This window comes from Bos mutus, chromosome 23 (genome assembly GCF_027580195.1).
Source record: "Bos mutus isolate GX-2022 chromosome 23, NWIPB_WYAK_1.1, whole genome shotgun sequence".
NCBI classification, from domain to species: Eukaryota; Metazoa; Chordata; class Mammalia; order Artiodactyla; family Bovidae; genus Bos; species Bos mutus.
The window spans coordinates 40,533,058-40,554,533 of NC_091639.1; the positions used below are offsets into that span (position 1 = coordinate 40,533,058).

At 54.3% G+C, this 21,476-nt stretch overlaps 1 protein-coding gene across 5 annotated transcripts in view; it reads right to left on the minus strand.

The window, feature by feature from the left end:
* PPARD (peroxisome proliferator activated receptor delta) overlaps window positions 1–21,476 on the minus strand; it is an 85,502-nt gene that overhangs the window by 2,730 nt on the left and 61,296 nt on the right. For 2 of the 5 annotated variants that reach the window (XM_070361238.1, XM_070361236.1), the window contains 4 exons: window positions 11,576–11,806; window positions 2,101–2,239; window positions 691–893; window positions 63–513 (listed from right to left, as the gene is read on the minus strand). In XM_070361238.1, the coding sequence (XP_070217339.1) occupies window positions 63–513; window positions 691–893; window positions 2,101–2,239; window positions 11,576–11,746 (964 nt within the window). In that variant the 5' untranslated portion in view covers window positions 11,747–11,806. Of the gene's footprint in view, window positions 1–62; window positions 514–690; window positions 894–2,100; window positions 2,240–3,002; window positions 3,265–11,575; window positions 11,807–21,476 lie in introns of those variants that run through there. The other 3 variants (XM_070361235.1, XM_070361234.1, XM_070361237.1) reach the window with 3 other exon arrangements.

The following is a 21,476-nucleotide window of genomic DNA, read 5'->3' on the forward strand; positions in this document are numbered from 1 at the left end:
ACTGCCATTGCCAGGCTGGCTCTGCACAGGCCAGCCCCCCGCCCCCTCCCCGCCCCACTTACCTCCGCACAGAATGATGGCCGCGATGAAGAGAGCCAGGTCACTGTCATCAAGTTCCAGGGCATTGAACTTGACGGCAAACTCGAACTTGGGCTCAATGATGTCACTGAAGGGCTTTCGGAGGCTGCGCAGGAACTCCCGGGTGACGAAGCCGGTGCCGTTGGCCACCAGCAGCCCGTCCTTGTTGACGATGGAGGCCAGCATGGCAAAGATGGCCTCGTGCACGCCGTACTTGAGCAGGGTCACCTGGTCGTTGAGGAAGAGGTCGCCAAAGCTGGGGATGCTCTTGGCGAACTCGGTGAGCTCACGCACGGTCTCCACCGTGGTGCACTGGCAGCGGTAGAAGACGTGCACGCTGATCTCCTTGTAGGGGGGAAGACTGTTCACCAGCTGCTTCCAGACCAGGCCCTTCTCCGCCTGCCACAGCGTCTCGATGTCGTGGATCACAAAGGGCTGCAAACCAGGCCCCGTCAGAGGCCCAGCCTCGGGGGACCCCCGCCTGTGTGTGCTCCCACACCCTCTGCCTCTACCAAGGAGTAAGCAGGGAGGAGGCCCACTTCTTCCCGCAGGCAGGCGGGCAGCAGCAGGGCCCAGAGCCTGGGGTGCTGCCAGCTGAGTTGTGACACTCACCGCTGTGTGGCTGGCCTTGCCGGTGAGGATGCCGCGGGCCTTCTTTTTGGTCATGTTGAAGTTCTTCAGGTAGGCGCTGTAGATGTGCTTGGAGAAGGCCCTCAGGTCGGCCACCTGGGGGTTGTGCTGACTCCCCTCGTTGGCTGTCAGCCCCGCCACCAGCTTCCTCTTCTCTGCCTCTGGCATCCGGCCGAAACGGATGGCTGTGCAGGGAGGGGGACCGTCATGGAGGGGCCTGGCACCTCTAAGGCACGCGGGCCAGAGACAGAGACATGCTTTCAGAAGCTCGAGAGCCAGCAAGCTGGAATGCTGGGGTACCCCTCCAGAATACAAGCTCTGGAGCGGGGCAGGTCTGCTGGCTATCTTGTTCATAGAGTCTAGCACACACGGGCCCTAACTCACAGGGTGACTGAGCCACTGTGGCTGGGAGGCCGGGAGGCCGTGCTGCGTGGTGGCGGGGGGACAATCGCTGGTATCAGAGGCCTGTGCTTGAGGGCCAGCTTGGCAGGTGGCCCACAGTGTGGCTGGCTTCAGGCAGGCCCCCTCACCCTCTCTCATGAGAGAAGTGCAGCTAATAAACAGATGACCAGAATTAAGTAAGAGTATTCACATAGGAAGCATTCAAAAATAACAGACCAGGATGTGAATCTGGCTTCTCTCAGAGAAAACCTGAGAAGTGTTCAGTTACCCCTGAGATCTCCTAGAAAAGCTGCCTCTTCCCACCCAAGGGATAGGGGTCTCGGCTGATACAGACTAAGGGGAGGAATCAAACTCCAGACCTGCCCCCCTCCAAGACACAAGACAGATAGGTATCTGTGGGTGGAGACAAGTATACAAGAGGGCCTCCCCGTCCTCTGGAGGTCTGGCCCAGAGGGGCAAACGGGGCAGGCGGGCTATGCAAAATCCTCCAAGTCTCACGACAAGACTTTGTTGGGCACCTAGTGCACAGGGCAGGGCAGGCTCTGTCTCCTGGAGCACTGGCCTCCAGGAAACTCCAACCTGGGTCCTGGCAGCTGATACACGTGGTCAGCTACTGGCTCCTGCCTGCCCTCAACAACCAAGGCCTGAGGGTCCTGGGCCTTGGCAGTGGCTTTTCACACCTTGTCGGGTCATCCAGGACAGGCTCCAGGAGAGTGGTGGTTCCAACACTACTGGAGCTGGGGTCAGTTCCCAGGTCCCTTCTGGGCCAGAAGAGGGTAAGACCTGGGTGCAGACAGGCGACTCCCCGGCCTGGGAGCGTGGCAGGTCCCAGGCAGTCTGGGAAGGCAGACCTCAGGCCAGCCTGTGCTGACTTTGAGACTCAAGGTCCAGATGGGCAAGGTCAACAGCTGACCTGCATGCTGGGCACTGCTCTGAGGGCACCCCCTTCTGTTTCTGGGCTCCTGGAAACCTGGTTTCAGGTCAGCTCACCATTGTGCGACATGCCCAGTGCCAGGCATTTCTGGAAGCGGCAGTACTGGCACTTGTTGCGGTTCTTCTTCTGGATTTTGCAGATCCGCTCACATTTCTCATATTCCAGCTTCATGCGGATCGTCCGACGGAAGAAGCCCTGAGGGAGTGCAGATGCATCAGGAAGAGAAAAACCACGAGGAAGGGAGAAAGGCTGAGGCTCCAGCCCTGCCTGCTGGGTTGCACTCAGGGGCTTGATTATACATTAAGATGAAACAATTCCTGAATTTGGAGGTAATGGGGGAATATCATTGGAGAGGAGAGGCAGAAGGAAAGTAAAACAATTCTAAAACTTTTGAAATAATTCAAAATAAAATACCATATTTAAGTGCTTCTTTGTTCATTTGATGACACCAAACATACTATGGCTAACTTAATTTACTTGTAAAGCATCTGGTTCTGCAGTTTTCTACGCAGTTGTTTAGTAAAATCTGTGAAAGTTTGATGGGTGTGCAGTTAGGAGAAAGAACCCAAAAGCACCCCTGGAAAAATAATTAAAATGTTTCCTTTATTATAAAAGAGCCCCTCCTGGGGCCTTGAGGCGCAGGAAGCCCTGACCTCCAGGAGGAGATGCAAGCCCAAGGCCCGCATTTGGCCCTGCATGCCCTCTCCTGTCCGGTCCCCAGGGGGCGCCAGCGGCCCAGGTGAGAGGCTGGGTCAGCACTGCCGGTGCCCAGTCCAGGCCAGGTGAGGGAACCCCTCCTCTGCTGCAGGACCCAGAACTCAGCCTGGAACTGGCCCAAAGGCCTGGCTGCCTCCCAGGCAGGAATTTCGCAGTGGATCTGGTCAGGGCCTTGCCTGGCGGTGGGAAAGCTCTGTCAGGTAAACTCACCATGTGAGCACAGCCCACCCTCAGCCCGTACCTTGCATCCCTCACAAGCGTGAACGCCGTAGTGGAAGCCCGACGCCTTGTCCCCGCACACCCGACACTCCATATTGAGGCTGCCACACGAGGCCCCGTCACAGCCCATCTGCAGTTGGTCCAGCAGTGAGAGTGGAGAGCAGCTCTGGGAGAGGTCTGCAGACACACAACACGGGGCGAGGTCTGCAGACACACAACACGGGTGAGGTCTGCGGACACACAACACGGGGCGAGGTCTGCAGACACACAACATGGGGTGAGGTCTGCAGACACAACACAAGGTGAGGTCTGTGGACACACAACACAAGGTGAGGTCTGCGGACACACAGCACGGGGCGAGGTCTGCAGATACACACACAGTGGCTCCACCTCCTGCCAGGCCTAGGGACCTGGGGAGGTGACCAGAGCCCTTGGGGGAGCATACGTGGTGAGAAGACACCTATGAATCACAATCTTGGCTCAGCCACTTAAGGGCTATGTGACCTCTGGGAGTCAACCTTTCCGAGGTTCAGTCTCTTCACCTAGAATGTGGGGTTAATGACAGCTTCTCTGGGAGGAGGGTGAATGTGTCCAAAGCCTTTCCCCCAGACCTGACACCCTGAAGGTATTCCAGAAATTCTGCTCACTATCTGGCCGAGTCTGAGCCTGCCTGGGCAGACTCACCACTGGTGGAGAGAGGGCATGGGGGATGGCTGTGTTTTGGGAGGAGGGCAGCAAGAGGGAAAAAGCAGACAGATTCTCTTAGACTGTCCTTAGGAAGTGGCTCCCTGGTTTACAAGGCTCCACGGGGTGGGCCCATGGGGGACAGTGTGCAGCATGGTTTGTGGGGGCTTCAGAAGTGCCCCCACCCCAGAAGTCTGATTCCTGCATGGACTCCAGAGATGCTGTGAAGAGTCTCTCAAGAAGCTCAAGCTCATTCCCACAAAATTTCTTGCTTGACTGAGCAGAAAAAGCAGAAGTCTCAGTCACGCTGACCGGGCAGCAGGCTGAACTTCCTTGAGTGTTTTCCTATTACTAATAAAGGCAAAGACGTCTGAGCCCCGGATTGAGAGTTTCAGTGAGGAAAGCAGTTGGCCACGGGGGGCTTTGGGGTATTAGTGCTGCCGGCTGACTCACTAAGGAGGGCTGGGGCCCTTCTCCTGAACGCCTCCTTGGATGCTCAGAAAAGAGCCCTCCCCGGCAAGGGGGCCTGACTGAGCCCCAGCACAACGCTACTTCGTGATGCCACGGGTAGCCCGTCTCCTCTGCCAGGCTAGCCTGACAGCCTGCCGTCCTCTGCCTTCTTCCCTGATGAATGCGCACCCTCCTCAGAGGCAGGGGCCAAATTCCCAGAGCAGAGGAGCTGGGAGCAGACGGTGCTGCAGGGAGACCCCAGCCATGGTGGTCAGCCCAGACGTAACGTGTTCCGGGCTGCCTTCTGCCCTCTCTACAGTACGGTCACTCTGCACAAGATCTTGACTCCTGCGACTTTCCTGGTGGTTAAGAATCTGCCTTTCAGTGCAGAGGATATGAGTTCAATCCCCGGCCGGGGAACTAAGACCCCACATGCCGTGGGGCAACTAAAGCGGGGTGCTGCAACCACTGAGCCCGAGAGCCACAATTAGAGAGACAGCCCGAGGGCGGCCATGAGGACCCTGCATGCCGCCACTGGACTTGATGCGCCAAACAAACAGGGCTCCCCAGGTGGGCCAGTGGTAAAGAAATCTGCCTGCCAGTGCAGCAGACGCAGGAGACACAGGTTCAATTCCTGGGTCGGGAAGATCCTGGGAGAAGGAAACGGCAGCCTGCAGCAGCTGCTTGCCTCCCAGCTGTGAGGGTAGGGGTGACACAGCCCCTGCTTCCTGAAAAGCTGGGCCGGTCACAGAGGCCAGGTGCTCCACAGGCTGCAGCTGTGCCGCTCAGCCTGAGGACAGGGGTGCTCACTTCGGGGGGTGGGTGGCCTGGGGGAGGGAGCCCTTCCGGTCTCAGGGACCCTTGAGTGCACTCAGAGTTGGGCGCCCCCGTCAGGACATAAGGGCCACAGGGCAGGGCCTCCGTCTGCCGGGGCGCTGCTGCTGGACGTAGGGCAGGTGCCCCGCGACTCTGGACTGAGGGTCCTCCAGCCGCCTGGGTGCCCGGGCCTCAGTGCCCTCTGGCTGGAGGGGCTGGGCAGGACCCGCCACTCCTGGAGGGCATGGGATTCACGTCACCAGCTGCTGGGAGAAAAACGAGACAACACGTGACAAGGCTCTGTGGAGACCTGCGCAGATGCGGCAGGGAGGGTTTCCGGCACTTCCTCCCGATCTGTGTGGTCTGTGTGCGTGTTCGCTTTCTGGCACTTCTCGTAAACGGTGTTGCTTTTGTGGTTTGCACGTCTGCCTCCCCTGCTAGCCTCGGCACGTCTCTACTCACATTCTCTTTGGATCTTGAAGGCCACCTCCTGCACCGAACCTGGGTTCACAGTGACCTATCACCCCAGGCTGTTCCCACCTCCCCATGAAGAGGGGTGCTTCCTTGTCCCCGCTGTGGCCCTGGAGGGCTGGCAGGCGTCTGGTCACTTGGTTGCTGCTGGCACTGCTTGTGGCAATGTCATCCTCTCTCTTCACTCAATAGACATTTGCTGTGCACCTGCTGAGCACAGAGCTGGAGTTGGACCCTGCCCTCAATCAGCGGAGGTGAGGAAACCAGGACCCAAGGCAGCGAGCGGCAAGGCTGGCTGGCGGCGGGGCAGGCAGCGAGGTGCAGGCCTGCAGGGGAGCTGCTGCTGGGCGAGGGGGTCAGGGAACGTGACCGCTCCCCTCTCTGGGCTCAAAGGTCAGGGCTTCGGACGACCCCCAACTTGGTTCCAGGTTCTCAGAAGCAGCAGGCCTGGTGTCGGGGGTGAGAATGGACTCAAGAGCCCTATGGGCAGCTCAGGTCAGGGTCCAAGGCTCAGACCTAAGCTCTGTGCCCTGGGCCTGTCCCCTCTGCAAATGGAGTAGACAGCAGCGTCTGTCTAGAGTCATGGTGAGGAGCATAGGAGTTAACAGAGAAGCTCCTGGACCTTGGCGGTGCTGTGTAAATCCGCTTCCGTGAGGATGGGACTTAAGGTTCTGCAGTTCTCAAGCCTGTGCCCACATGGCAGGGGCCAGGCCTTCTCCTTCCTCTGGCTGCTGGCTCCTCTTCTCCACGGCTTCACAGAAACCAAGACAGAGGTGGAGGGTCTTCTGCTTGTGAGGCTGGGAGAGCTCTGAACGAGACTGGGCACCCCTACTCCGCCTGCCCTGCTCAGCCTGGAAGAAGCCAAGGTGCCAAGCCCTTGTACCAGCGATGCAGGCAATCTCTGGACGGCAGGGAGAGGCCCTAGTGAGTATCCCGGGGGTGGCAGGGAGCACTCAGGAGAGCTGCAAACTGGACTGGGGAGAGACAGGCACAGGGTAGCGCCAGTGCCCCGGTACGTCTGCTCCCCGCCAGGTGGTGGGAGGCCACGGGGAGGCACGGAGGCCTGGGGCAGGAGTGATGGGACAGCGCCAGCCCCCAGACCCTGCCTGTTTGAGGGGGTAAGAGAACACGAGGAGCTGACACACGGCAGAAGGGGCCGGGGAGCTGAGGGGCGGGGATGCACGGAGTGCACGTATCCTGCAGGGGTGGTCTTGCTGTGGGGAACCGGTGTGTTGGGGTATTCCTGGCACCTCATGGTGAGCTTTCCAAAGACAAAGGTTCTGTTTCTTCCCTATTCACCACCTGGCTTAAAAGTTTATTCTCCAATCGTCACCATATCCTACCCAAAAGTGATAATGGCAGAGTGTTCCCCACTCAAGGGACCCACTTCTGAAGGCTCCTTGCCCACCCGTGATCTCCCAGTGGGAGAATCCCAGGGAGAGAGGAGCCTCACGAACCACAGTCCATGGGGTCACAAAAGAGCTGGCAGGACTGAGCAATTGAGCATGAACATCATTTCAAACCACCCTGGGAGGCAGTAACTGCCACCATTTAAAGATGAGGGGACCGAGGCCCAGGAAGTTACAGGTTTTGTCCAAGGTCACCTGTGCAGTACATGGCAGGACTGGGATTGGACCCTGAATCCGAGAACCCCTGCAAGGCCTGCGTGTTTGAGGCAACAACACCCTCTGTCAGTGCACGCCCAGTGTGTCAGGACAGCCACTGGACGCTTCACACATCAGCCTCACGTGACCCATGCATCAACCCTTCAAGCAGGTCTTCTTCAAGACTCTTTCATAGATGAGGAAACAGGCTCAGAAGGCTAGGTGACGTGCTGACAGTGGCTAATTCTGTGTCAGCTCAGCCAGGCTAGGTACCCATGAAATCAAGTTTTTGGTCAAATCCAGTCTAACATGTTACTGTGAAGGTATTTTTTGATATGACTGATATTTAAATCAGGACTCCCCACATGTGAGAGGCCCCTGCCGGTCAGCTGAGGGCCTTAGGAAAACGAGATCAAGGCCTCCGCAAGGCAGAAGGAATGCTGCCTGCAGGCTGCTTCCGACTCGAGTGCCATCATCACTGCCCCCAGGCCTCCAGCCTGCTGGCCTGCCTGCAGAATTTCAAGTTGCCAGTCGTCATAATTACATGATCCAATTCCTTAAAATAAATCTCTCTCTCTACACACACACACACACACACATACACACACACTTGCTCTTGGTTCTTTCTCCACAGAACCCTAACACTGTGGCAGACTAAGAATTATAGCTCAGAATCCCCAGGGCTGAGCTCTGACCCCCTGCACTGGATGACCACCCAAACCTACGTGTGCGTGCGTGTGTGTACTTGTGTTCATAACTACTAATCAATAGTTTGTGACTAGGATCAGTGAGGAGATGAGTCACTGCCGAGTGTATTACTGGAGTGTTTGGACTCAGCATAAGCAGTAGCCCCATCGCGCAGAGAGTGAAGTATCAGTTGCACCATCTCTGATTACAAGTTCAGCAAACAGACACGACTGACCTTACTCACGTCATCGCTCCCCCTGCCTGCCTATCTAGTCTCCATCGCTGGAGGCATGCTGTTGTTAGAGCTGGAAGGGCGGCCCAGAGAGAACAGCCCTGTCTATTTACTTTGCTGGCAGAGCCCCCACAGCAAACAGCTTCTGAAGACAGGGCCAGTTCTGTGGAACTCTGGGGCTGGGTGACCCGGCAGTCTCCTGTTCGCATGGCCTGTGGGCTCCTCAGAGCAGGTACCCAGCCGTGCCCTCCCCTGGATGGCCAGCCCCTGCGGACCCCCGTCAGGCACTGCTGAGTGAGAGGAAGTGCCGAGGCCAGGAGGAAGGACACTCTTGTCTCCCCCAGTCCCGCGAGGAGAGCCCTGACCTCCCCCTTGGGCGTGACTGGGAGGTTCGTCACTGCCGCCAGAGGGGAGGGGGCAGGAGAGGTGGGTGAGGGCTGGCTCAGCGCCCCCGCCGGCCGAGGACTCGGGCACGCAAGCGTCCTCGCTGCTGAGTGCTCACGTGAGGCCCGTCCTGCCCACCTCCTGGAAGCGGGGGTGCTTGGCAGATGCTGAGCTCAGTACAGAGGTGCACAGCATCAGCGCAGAATCTCTGGGGGGGTCAGAGGGAGCCAAACTATGCGGCCTGCCTGCTGTTTCAGGGCTTGAGACGGCGCCTCATCTTCTTGGGTCCCTGAGGGGACTCCAGAGGCCAAAGTCACAGACTCATGGGAGGAACAGGGAACCGGCAGGTGCTGGCACACCCGAGGCTGGTCACATGCCACCGTGACTCCTCACCCGCCAGCCCTTGAGATGGGCAGGATTTCTGGCCGCACCACGCAGCGTCCCCGACCAGGGATTGAACCTGGGCCACTATGGTGAAAGCCGGAAATTCTGACCACGAGGCCACCAGGGAAGTTCCAGGACGCAGCCTTAAAGGGTGAAGAGACTGAGACTGGAGAGGTGAGGTCCTCTCCAGAGGCCCACGGTCCAGACTGGTAGATCTGGGGCTCCTGCCCTGACACAAGAAGCTCTGTTCCCTGGGCCCCTCACCTGCTGGCTGCTTTGTTTTTTTTTAAGAAAACAACAACTAGTTTATTTCACCCTTTTAAAGAAAGCGATTCATTTGCTTTTTAAGTTTTATGAGACTGCTGCAGGCTTGCTGGGAAAAACATATAAGGGCACACATGTGGCGCGTGACAGACCCCCCCCACCCCACCCCGCCGCCACAATCCTACCCCTCCGAGCAGGCCCAGTCCTCTGGTTGTTCTCTTCCAGTGCCTTCCGAGGTACATGAGGATTTTTAAACAGTGGGATCCTCAAGCAGTTGGGAGCTTACTTCCCTGTCAGTGTATACAGAACCACCTCAGTCTTCCTACTGACCGCACGGCACCCCACTGCATGGCTCTCCCACAGTTTACATAACCAGCTCCCCACACATGGGCGCTTTCCAATTTTCTGCTATCATGAACGCCGTGGCTGTGGATGAGTGTGGAAATATCTGTGCACCCTGAGCAAGTATTTACACTGGATACACTGGATCAAAGAGAAGCCGCAGGAGCGAAGCAGCACACGCTCAGAAGTGCTGGCCTGCACCACCAAGACACCCTCCCTGCCTCGGGGGCTGCAAGGCCAGCCCGGTCCTCGCCACCAAACTCACACGCCACCAAACTCACACGCTGAATGACATCTCATCTGAAGAGTCCGTCTTGGCTGTCTAGTAGACTGAGAAATGTTTCTTCTTTTCTGGCCATTTGTCTGTCTGTCCTACTGTCAACTGCCTGCTCCCGCTTTTCTGGTGGGGGGCTTGCCTTGTAGAATTTTATATACTATGGCTTTCACTTGAGTGATTAGGTTAAACAATCCCCTCCTGTTTCAATTACTGAACAAGTAGGTCTTTCTACTACCAAGTCATCCATTTATTGATACACGGAATCTACTAAACGCCACATCGTACAGAGCACTGTGAGACCGGCTGGGCAAATTCTGCCTCAGACACCTCCCTGTGTGCCCGGAAGCCCACCAGCTCCCTAAGACTCCATCACCTCACTTGCCTCGCCTGCTTCTGCACCGGCTACTGCACGCTGCTCTGCATGTGGACAGGCTACCACTTGGGGATACAGTCCCCCAAGGTGTGCAGGAACCACGGGACCGGACACCACGCTGGTAACTTCTCCGTGCCCAGGGAGGGTGTGGGCCAGGTAGGCCGTGAGGCCACCGACCCGAGGCCCTCTCTTCCCCTCTCTCCCCCCTGGTGTCCTTGGTGACAGCTCTCACTCCTTCTTCGCCCCCAGTGGCTCCCCTCTGCCTCCTAACCCTCCGGGCCTGTCTCCAGTTCAGACAGCGTGGGCCGTTAGCTCTGCAGGACGGACAGCTGCAGGTTTAGCCAGTCCTCTCTTCTGAGGAAGGTTGTTCTGCAAAGCCATCCCAGGTACCAGTCACCCAGCAGGGAGCAGGTGACCCTGGGGGTGGGGGGACACCCTCTCTCGGAGCCTGAAGTCACAGCAGCGTACTTCCCTCATGCCTGGGTGTCTGGTGGGACCGGAGGGACTGGATGATGGCTCTCCAGTTGCCCTGCCCCACCCTGTGCCCCGAGGAGGAGGAACCTCTGCAAAAGCCGGGCTCCTGCTGTGCAGGTTCAGAGCAGTGTGACCCAGGGATCCAGGCCTCTTGTAGCTGAGTCTCAGGGGGGCCAGTCCGACCTCAACAGCCCCCATCTGCCCTGCCTCAACTCCAGACCCCATCCGCCTCCTTCTCCCCATGCAGACCCAGGGGGCCAGAGCCATCTCTGTGGGGCCAGCCTGCTCCTCTGCCCACGTCACCACTTGCAGTCGGGATCCCCTTCAGCTGAAACCAGGAGCAAGGTCGGGATGCCCCTCCGGGCAGCACATCCTCTACTGACCCAGAGCTCCCTCTGCGGGAAGGGAGCAAGGATCAGTGAATGTAGCAGCACTCGGGTGGAGGGGGCGGGAGAGAGCTGGGGTGAGGTGGCGAGGGAAGGGGCGGCATCAGCAGCAGGGAGAGCCAGGGGCTGAGAGGGGGCATCCGGGAGACCTTAGCGGTGGACCCAACATCACAACGATGAGAGGAGGAGGATGACGGAGCGGCACAAGGTACCAGAGGAAGGCGTCTGCACTGATGCTGGCAGTAGACACCGGGGAACCAACAAGTGAGGCAAGAGAAGCTAAAATCTGCCTGGCTGCACAAAAGTACTATTAATTCGGTCATTCTCACTAACTGCTTAGCATCTGCCAAATTACAAAGCACCCTGACGACGTGTCACTAGCACCAGATGAACTGAGTTGTGTATTCTGTCTAATCCTAATCATCACACATACAGGTGATCTTTCTGGATGATGCTGATACACGTTTGTGCTGGGCCCCTTGTAGTATGAGAGGTGGAATATCAACAGCACACGTATTACAAACGCTAACTCGTTCAATTCCCACAAAAGCCTGCTTGTACACCTGCTATAACTCATGTTCTACAGGAAGAAGGGAGACAACTCGCCCAAGATCCTGCAGCTGATGAGCAGCAGAGCCAGGGTGTGGCCCCGGGCTGCCTGGCTCCGGCCCTTAGCCACCCTGCTCCCCTGCCCCCCACGATGACACTGTTTGCGGCGGGCCAGGCTCCCTGTCCTGACTCTGTCTGCGTCCCCGGCCCCTCCTCACCTGTGTAGCTGCTGGAAGGAAGTGAGTGCTCTGGTCCCCCGTTGAGCTCTGGGGCTCCTTCTGCCTTTGCCGCTTCCTCTTTCTCCTCCTCTGGCCGGGCCTCAGGGGCTTCCTCCGGGGGCTGCTCCATGGCTGACTTCCCCTGGGCGCCACGCCTGCAGGCCCGGTCATAGCTCTGGCATCATCTGGGTCTGAACGCAGATGGATCTCTACAGGGCAGTTCCCGTCAGCCTGGACGAAAGGGAAGACAGGAAGAGGTTGGGGAGGATGAGAGGGTGACAGAGTGGGAATGGGTGGGGAGAGGAGCCCCCACCCGGGAGGGGCACGTCCTGCTGCCCCTGCTGGGGCCGGAGGGCCTCAGGCCTGCAGTGAGCCAGTCTCCACTCCTGGCATCACGGGTCACTGCGCCTCCACCCTTTGCCCACTTGGCTCTTACAGCAGGTTTGTGGGCTTCAGAGCAGTCTCTGTGAGCCAGGTGTGGCGGGCGACATGCCCCCGTGAATCCTTCCCGGAGCCCTGCTCTTTGAGCCTCCTGAGCCTGCAGGAGCCACATGGGAACGGCCCGAGGGCCTTTGTCAAATTCTCCACCCCCTGCTGGAGGTCCTCATATGCATCCGGCCCCCCAACCCCCATCCTGTCCCCACCAGGCCCGAGAATTATCTCTCTCCTAAGCACCCGGCTTGAAGGCAGTGGATCCCACCCTTCCTGACTCTGGGAGAAGGAAAAAGACATGCTCCCTGCCCACTAGGCTGGCAGCTGACAGGTCTGCAACCAGACCGTCAGCACAGAGCCACCGGGCAAGGGGCGATGCACACTGTCCCGGAATCTGGTGACCCCCATATGTCAGCCTGGAGGAGGCAGTTCCAACCCTCAACCAGTCTTGTCCACAAATCACATATAAGCGAGGGGGAGTGAGGCCACGAGATGTGGGAAGAGTCTGGCAGGGAACGCCTCTCGGGGATACAGCCTGAGAAGAGACACGGAGGCGGCACACTGAGGGAACCCTGCTGGCAGGGCGAGGGGCGCCATAGGAGAGAGGGCTTGAAGGGATGGCTGGGAGGGCGGGCTGAATCCCGGCATGCGCGCTTCAGGGCAGGGCGCGGGACTAGACCCTCCCGTGGCGGTGCAGACCCGGGAAACTAACGGCAGGAGAGACCTGGCTCAGAGAAATTCAAGGACCTTTGGGACCGCACCCTAGATGTCCCAGGCAGCTCAAACTCAACCAATCCAAACAGAAGCCACATTCTGGCCCCGAGCTGGCCCTTCCCTCCTCTGGTAATCCCTACCTCTGTGACCCAGACGCCCACCGCCCACCTATCAAAGCCGGAAAGTGGGAGCCACTCGAGACTCACCTCTCTCACCCTGTTCTAGATTTGCAAACTTGGCTATACTGGAATCACTGGGGAGCTATCCTCATAGATTCTCATTCGACTGGTTTGGGAGCGGCTTGGCATCAGGACTTTTAATTCCCCTGGGGATCGTAATGCACAGCCAAGCTTGAGAAACCCTGTGCTACAGTAAAGCAACTTCCAGTTGGCGGTAAATCGTTTCCTCTTAATCACTGCTTCCCACCAGGCCTTCATCTTCCCTTGTGTGGACTGACACAATGACCTCTTAAATTGGTCTCCCAAAGGCAGCTTGGAAATTCAGTGCCAGACTCTAAGCGCCCGGGAGCTAGGAATCTGGAGTTGCGTGTGTGGGTGCAGTCACTGACAGGATAGCTGCAGGACGGAGTTCAGCTCACTGAAGACTGACGTGCCACAGGAGAACGGGTGCCAGAGTGGGGACGAGGCGGTGGCCAGACACGGAGATGCTCGGGATGGACGAGTGGCAGGGACAAGGGGGAGGGTAGTCAACCATGTCAAATGCTGCAGAGTTTAAGGGTGATAAAGAGATACACGGCCACTGAATTTGGTGACTGTGAGGTTATCTCTGACCTTGTTATACAAATTTCAACCAAGTGGGTGGGACAGAAAGCAGGGCTCCGAAGAGTAAGTGGCAGCAAGTAAGCTGGGACAGTGAAGGAGACTTACTGTTAAATGATTATACCAGGGGAAAAAATGATAAGAGGATGTAGCTTGGAAAACTAGCAAAGCCAAGAGAAGGTTTTTTGGAATAGAGGAGACTCGAGTAAGCTGTGGCTGAAGGAGAGGTCTTCTGAGAAAGACAGTCTGAAGAGTTAAGGGGGAAGCCGGGGCAGAACGACTGATGGGAGGGGAATAACTCAAAGGCACAGGATGAGGAAAACACGAAAAGCTGCAGCACTGTCTGTGTGGAGGGGTGCTAAAGCTCACAGGGAGCGGCCACACTTTTTAGTTAACCTGAGTATAAGGCATAGTTGTCTACTGAGAGTAAAAGATAGGACTTGAAGAAAGCAAAGAGGCTGGATGCTACTGCTAAGTCACTTCAGTCGTGTCCGACTCTGTGTGACCCCAGAGATGGCAGCCCATCAGGCTCCCCTGTCCCTGGGTGGAGGTAGGGAATTAACTGGAGAGAAATAAAAAGAATTACATAGAAAGGCTATGGTAAATAAACCACCGAGGCACTGGCACAAGAACAGATAATCACTGAAAGAGAATATACAAAGTCCATAAACAGATACAAATGCATACCGGACAGGACTTTAATGTTATAAAGATGGCACTACAGGGAGAGACAGATGGAGAGAGTAACTCTGAAACAATACATTACCATGTGTGACACAGACAGCCAGTGGGGGTTTGCTGTATAACACGGGGAGCTCAAACTGTGACAACCTAGGGGGCGGGAGGGAGGGTCAGGAGGGAGGGGACATGTGTATACCTGATTCATGTTGCTGTTTGACAGAAACTAACACAATAGAAGGCAATGGCACCCCACTCCAGTACTCTTGCCTGGAAAATCCCATGGACGGAGGAGCCTGGTAGGCTGCAGTCCATGGGGTCGCTGAGTCAGGCACAACTGAGCGACTTCACTTTCACTTTTCACTTTCATGCACTGGAGAAGGAAATGGCAACCCACTCCAGTGTTCTTGCCTGGAGAATCCCAGGGACGGGGAGCCTTGTGGGCTGCAGTCTATGGGGTCGCACAGAGTCGGACACGACTGAAGCGACTTAGCAGCAGCAGCAGCAGCAACACAATATTGTAAAACAATTATCCTCCAATTAAAAATAAATACACTTATTTTTTTAAAAAGATGGCACTCCAAACCAAAAAGAAAAGACAGATTCTTCAGGAAATAATATGGAGACAAATGAGTAGCCATCTGGATCCCTACCTTATATCTTATACCAAGACAAGGTCCAAATAAATCAAAGGTTTTAAAGTTAAAACAAAAATACTTGAACTATATAAAAAGTGATGAAAAGCTAAGTGGAGGAAAAGTGAAGATTGATACTAAAATCCACAAAATTTAATGGGTAAAAACTTATGGGTAAAAAAATTAACAAATGCTATTCCATAAAAATACAAACTTACTACAAAGTAAACAAACAAAAAACAACCAAAAAACAAACCAAAAAAAACCCCTCAGGGACTTCCCTGGTCCAGGGGCTAAGGTCCGCACTCCCAACGCTGGGGGCCTGGGTTTGACCCCTGGTCAGGGAACTAGTGCCCACATGCTGTAAACTACAGTTCCTGTGTTGCAACTAAGATCCAGCACAGCCAAACACACACACAAAACCCAGAAGAGAAAAAACAAAAACAGGTAACAGACTGGGAAATATATTTGCAATTCATCAGACAAAGGGCTAACTGCTCTAAAATCGTTTCTAAAAATTAAGTAAAAGACCAGCAATCCAACAAAAAACTGGGCCCAAGATACAAAAAACATAGAAAAAAGGTATACATTTACTCCTTAAACATATGAAAACACACTCAACATCATTTATAAAAAGAGAAATACAAATTAAAACATCACTAAAATACACTTTTTTTTTTTTTTTTTTTTTTTTTTGCCACACCATGGCAGCTTGTGAGAGCTTAGTTCCCTGACCAGGGACTGAACCTGGGCCCCTGGCAGTAACAGTGCAAAGGCCTAACCACTGGACTGTCAGGGAATTCCCGGAAATATGCTTTTTACAATCAGATTAAAACAAACGCTAACACCCTGGCTATGCACTTGGGGAAATACCATCTCACATGTCCCTTGTGGGAAGGTAAATTAGCATGACCTCTAAAGAGGATAATTTGGCTACATCTCTTACATTACTGGACACGTTCCCTCTGACCCAGAGACACCACTTGTAGGTTGTCTCTTACAGTCACCCTTCCACTGAAGCATAGTGACACAGTGTTAGCACAAGGCTACTCATTACAGAATTATTTGCCTGGCATGGGTGGGGAGCAAGTTAGACATCCATTAACAAGGGACAGCCATAAACAAGGATGATGATGTTTATGGACTGATATGGGAGTATCTCTAAGATATACTAATTAGAGAAGAAAGCAATTTGCAAAATGAAGTGAAGAGCTATGAAGTGAAGTCGTGAAGTTGCTCAGTCGTGTCCAACTCTTTGCGATCCCATGGACTGCAGCCTACCAGGCTCCTTTGTCCATGGGATTTTCCAAGCAATAGTACTGGAGTGGATTGCCAGTTCCTTCTCCAGGGGATCTTCCCAACCCAGGGATCAAACCAGGGTCTCCCGCATTGTAGACAGACACTTTACCGTCTGAGCCACCAGGGAAGAGCTATACTTTGTGCAAAAAAGGTATACTGAAGCTGGATTTGGTCTGATAAGATAGTGCTGGAAAGCTACATAAGAACTAGGAACACTGGTTGCCTCTGGGGGGGTGGGGGGGGACTGAGTGTCTGGGTCAGAGATTTTTCACTATACCATTCATTTTTTTAAATTTTGTTGGGGTATAGTTGATTTACAATGTTGTGTTACTATGATACCTTTTAAATTCTGAACTTTAAATTCCTGAAAATAAATTGGAATAAAATGAAAAGGCAAAACTTACAAACAATAATGTGGAAGATGAGAGGACGTGATAAGCAATAAACTGCTCAAGCCCTTTCTCAGGAGACATGGAGATGCTGATGAGCATTACGGTTCAGTCAAATGTACACAGAAAAGTTCCAAAGGTAAGCACTAAGACACTGTAAACAGAATGTACATTTTCCATATTATTACAGCAGAATGGGAGAACTTGGGAGAAGTCATGTGAAACTCTGGCTTTCTGCCTGACGAAAGTCTCACGGACGGGAGCCTTAACAACTGCATGCAGTGGAGGACGGTGGACTGGTCCTGTGACAGAAAGGCCGTGGTGGTGGGAAAAGTGGGAAGTTTCAAGTCAAGTCTGCAGTCTGCTTGATTCAGCTAGTATGAACAGTACTGCACCAGCCTTCATTTCTCAATTTTGGTAAGTGTGTCTGGTATATGGGAACTCTGTACAATCTTATCAGCATTTCTATAACCCTAGACTTTTTCAAAATACAGATTAAAAAAAAAAAACCTTAAAAAAATCTGGCTTTCTTGTTTCTCTTAGAAATTAAGCAGACCTGGCCAATGCACGCACTCTTGGGCTGCTTCCCTCATTCACGAAGCATGAACTGCTGTGTTCACTTGCAGGGATGGGAGTCTAGTTAGTGTAAACTGGTTCCTCAAGGATCACTCTCTGATCATCCCTGAGCACTCAATTTGGGAATCACTGGACCTAGAGTGAGGGAAGTGCTCAGAGGCTCAGGTGCTGCCGCGTGACCCTGGCTGATGAGCGAGCGGCCACCTGGGGCAGTCACCCCCAGGTGCTACCGATTCCAACTCCCCTTATTTCTCACTGAGCCCTCTCACCTTCTTGTATCAGCTATGTGCCTAGCTACACACTGAATTTCCCATGCTGTCTAGCAGTTACAGTGCTCAGGTGACGATTCTCACCAACTGTATGCAAACAGAAATCTGCTAGAAGGGTCTGCTGGAAACACAAGCCTGAGAAGACAGCTCCAGAGGGTGAGGCTCAAAATAGGAAGGAGCTGCGGATCGCCACAGCATCGCGGAACTGTGGAACTAGCCCTGGAACATCGGTCTCCAGACCACTTATTAGGTGGAAAAATTAAATGCTAATATCCCAAGGCTCTGTTTGCCAGATTTCAGTTTCGTGCAGTTGAACACCGCCCGAGCTGACACAGCAGCAGGACAGAAGGGGAGAGTGGGAGCGTGGGGAGGGTGGTGGCAGCGCTGGAAAGGACCTCGGTGACCACCGAGAGCAGTGTGCGCCTCTCCTGGCACGTAGGAAACCCTCGACAGAAACTAGCGAGTATCCAAACAACGAGGACCGGAAACACGGATTCCTCTCGCTTCACAGAACGAAAAAGCCTGGAGGTGGGGGGGGCAGGCCAGGTGAGGGGCGAGACCTCCGGCCGGGCTCGTGGCTGAGGCATCCAGGAGACTTCTGACGAGCGGTGTCGGGGGCTGTGCCACGTGGTGCCGGGGGCGGGCAACGGGACCTCCGTGAGCCCCAGGCGTGCTTGGGGCCCTGACCACACAAATGAGTGCAAGAGGCCGATCGGAACAGACTGCTTTGGGATCTGTGTAGACGGGTTGTCGCTGGAGACAGGGAAATCCCACAGGGCCACGAGGACTGGGGCCCCCTTGGAGGAGGAAAACAGGAGGAAAAACCACACTTCCCCGTAGAGATATTTGACACAGTATTTTCTCACACATTCCCTGGCACCCTCTGAGTGACCCCGGGGCACAGTACAGACTTCACTGTCAGGACCGATACTGGAGGGGGGCAGGAGCTGACCAAGGTCCCTCCGCGGGGCAGGCTTGGCCCAGTCCTCACAAGCACACTATCCCCCAACCCCTGGCCAAGGCCAGCCCCAGGGGCTCCCCTAGGCAGATGAACAAAGAGACCAAAAGCGCAGGCCCGCCCGCCCTGACAAGCATCTCTCAGAGGACACGCTGGAGGATGCAGCAGAGGACCGCAGGCTGCAGACCCACAGGGCTCGAGTCTGGCCAGCCTCCTAGGAGCTGCGAGTGCGAGGCCGCCTTATGCACCCAACAGCCCTGAGCCCCGGCGTCCTGTCCGTAGACCCGCTGGCAGAATGTTCTTTCACCACAACCAGAGGAGCTCTTCTCAGGTTCTTGGGGGACAAGAGGTGGCCTCCTAAAATCAGATGCGACTCTGGGCTCTGGCTAGAGTTCGGGGCTTGGGGCCGGGGTCTCTGGATTCCAGGCGGATGTCCCTGTCCAGCCTGGAGCTGTCCCTCGCCTGTGACTGCTGAGGGGGAGCTGCAGTATGGTTGTTCTAAAACCCACAAACACAGCCCTTGGGGCTGCTGCTCACCCAGATGTAACCCTAAGCTGTGGCCTATCCCTGCAATCTGCCAGAAGCCGTCCACTGTCACACAGCCTGTCTGCAGCTGAGGTCTGCCCTCTATCCAACAGCCAAGTCTGCCCTTCCCCCTGAGCCCAGGCCCAGAGGCTGGGTTTTCGCAGGTAGCCGCCACCCACCCACCACTCTCCCTGCAATAAACCGGGTTCCCTTCTTCCTTTCTTTGGCTCTGGGACTAAAAACAGCACCAGGCACTAGGTTTAACATTTATGTGGCTGAGAAACCTTGGTCTTTGCTGTTGCATCCCCAGCACTGTGCCAGGGCCAGACACCGTCTCCCTGGGACACAGCTTGGCCCCACGTGAGAAGCTGGTGCTGCCCTCCAACAGGACACGGGTCCTGCAGCCAGAATGAGAGGGGTGCTGCTCTGCGGCCTCTGGACAGCAAATGAAGTCTCCATCAGAAGCTCTCACGAAACACACGCCTGGGCTACGCATCCTAGCCTGCACACACACTCAGGCAAGTCTGCTAAGCAAGTACCCTGCCCTCTTGCCCTTCTGGGAGCTGAAGCTGGGCAGGCAGCACCACTCCATCCATTCTGCACGTGGCAGGCAGACTTCCTAGGCAGAAGGAGTGAGCAATTTAACCCAAATGGCCCAGAGCTCCAGAGAGGCCTGATCTGGAGCCTGACCAACCAAGCCACCTGGGACCCTAATCCTCCTACCAAGTCATCCCCAGGAAACGGCGCTCCCTGATGCCAGCAGCAGGCTGAATGCTTTGAGGAGGGTCAGCCCACGTGCTTGACCCACTCAGCTGTGGTGCATCCAATTCACCAAGGGCTCAGTACACACCAGGCTGTGGGTATACTGACACATCTCACCCTCACAACAGCTCTGAGAGTCAGGTGATGTCCGCTTCAGTTCAGTTCAGTTGCTCAGTTGTGTCCAATTTTTTGTGACCCCATGGATTGCAGCATGGCAGGCCTCCCTGTCCATCACCAACTCCTGGAGTTTACTCAAACTCATGTCCATTGAGTCAGTGATGCCATCCAACCATCTCATCCTCTGTGGTTCCCTTCTCCTCCTGCCTTCAATCTTTCCCAGCATCAGGGTCTTTTCCAATAAGTCAGTTCTTCACATCAGGTGGCCAAAGTATTGGAGCTTCAGCATCAGTCCTTCCAATGAATATTCAGGACTGATTTCCTTTAGGATTGAGTGGTTGGATCTCCCTGCGGTCCAAGGGACTCTCAAGAGTCTTCTCCAACACCACAGTTCAAAAGCATCAATTCTTCAGCACTCAGCTTTCCTTCTAGTCCAACTCTCACATCCATACATGACTACTGGAAAAACCATAGCTTTGACTTGACAGACCTTTGTTGGCAAAGTAATGTCTCTGCTTTTTAATATGCTGTCTAGGTTGGTCATGGTTTTTCTTCCAAGGAGTAAGTGTCTTTCAATTTCATGGCTGCAGTCACCATCTGCAGTGATTTTGGAGCCCCCCAAAATAAAGTCTCACTGTTTCCATTGTTTCCCCATCTATTTGCCATGAAGTGATGGGACTGGATGCCATAATCTTAGTTTTCTGAATGTTGAGCTTTAAGCCAACTTTTTCACTTTCTTCTTTCACTTTCATCAAGAGACTCTTTAGTTCTTCTTTGTTTTCTGCCATAAGGGTGGTGTCATCTGCATATCTGAGGTTATTGATATTTCTCCTGGCAATCTTGATTCCAGCTTGTGCTTCATCCAGCCCAGCATTTTGCATGATGTACTCTGCATATAAGTCAAATAAGCAGGGTGACAATATACAGCCTTGACGTACTCCTTTCCCGATTTGGAGCCAGTCTGTTGTTCCATGTCTGGTTCTAACTATTGCTTCTTGATCTGCATACAGATTTCTCAGGAGGCAGGTAAAGTGGTCTGGTATTCCCATCTCTTGAAGAATTTTCCAGTTTGTTGTGATCCACACAGTCAAAGGCTTTGGCGTAGTCAATAAAGCAGAAGTAAATGTTTTTCGAACTCTCTTGCTTTTTCGATGATCCAACAGATGTTGGCAGTTTGATCTCTGATTCCTCTGCCTTTTCTAAATCCAGCTGGAACATTTGGAAGTTCATGGTTCACGTTGAAGACTGGCTTGGAGAATTTTAAGCATTACTCACTCTGCTAGCATGTGAGATGAGTGCAATTGTGCAGTAGTTTGAACATTCTTTGGCACTGCCCTTCTTTGGGATTGGAATGTAAACTGACCTTTTCCAGTCCTGTGGCCACTGCTGAGTTTTCCAAATTTGCTGGCATATTGAGTGCAGCACTTTCACAGCATCATCTTTTAGGATTTGAAATAGTTCAACTGGAATTCCATCACCTCCTCTAGCTTTGTTCATAGTGATGCCTTGTAAGGCTCACTTGACTTCGAACTTCAGGATGTCTGGCTGTAGGTGAGTGATCACACCATCGTGATTATCTGGATCATGAAGATCTTTTTTGTATAGTTCTTCTGTGTAGTCTTGCCGCTTCTTCTTAATATCTTCTGCTTCTGTTAGGTCCGTACCATTTCTGTCTTTTATTGAGCCCATCTTTGCATGAAATGTTCCCTTGGAATCTCTAATTTTCTTGAACAGATCTCTAGTCTTTCTCATTCTATTGTTTTCCTCT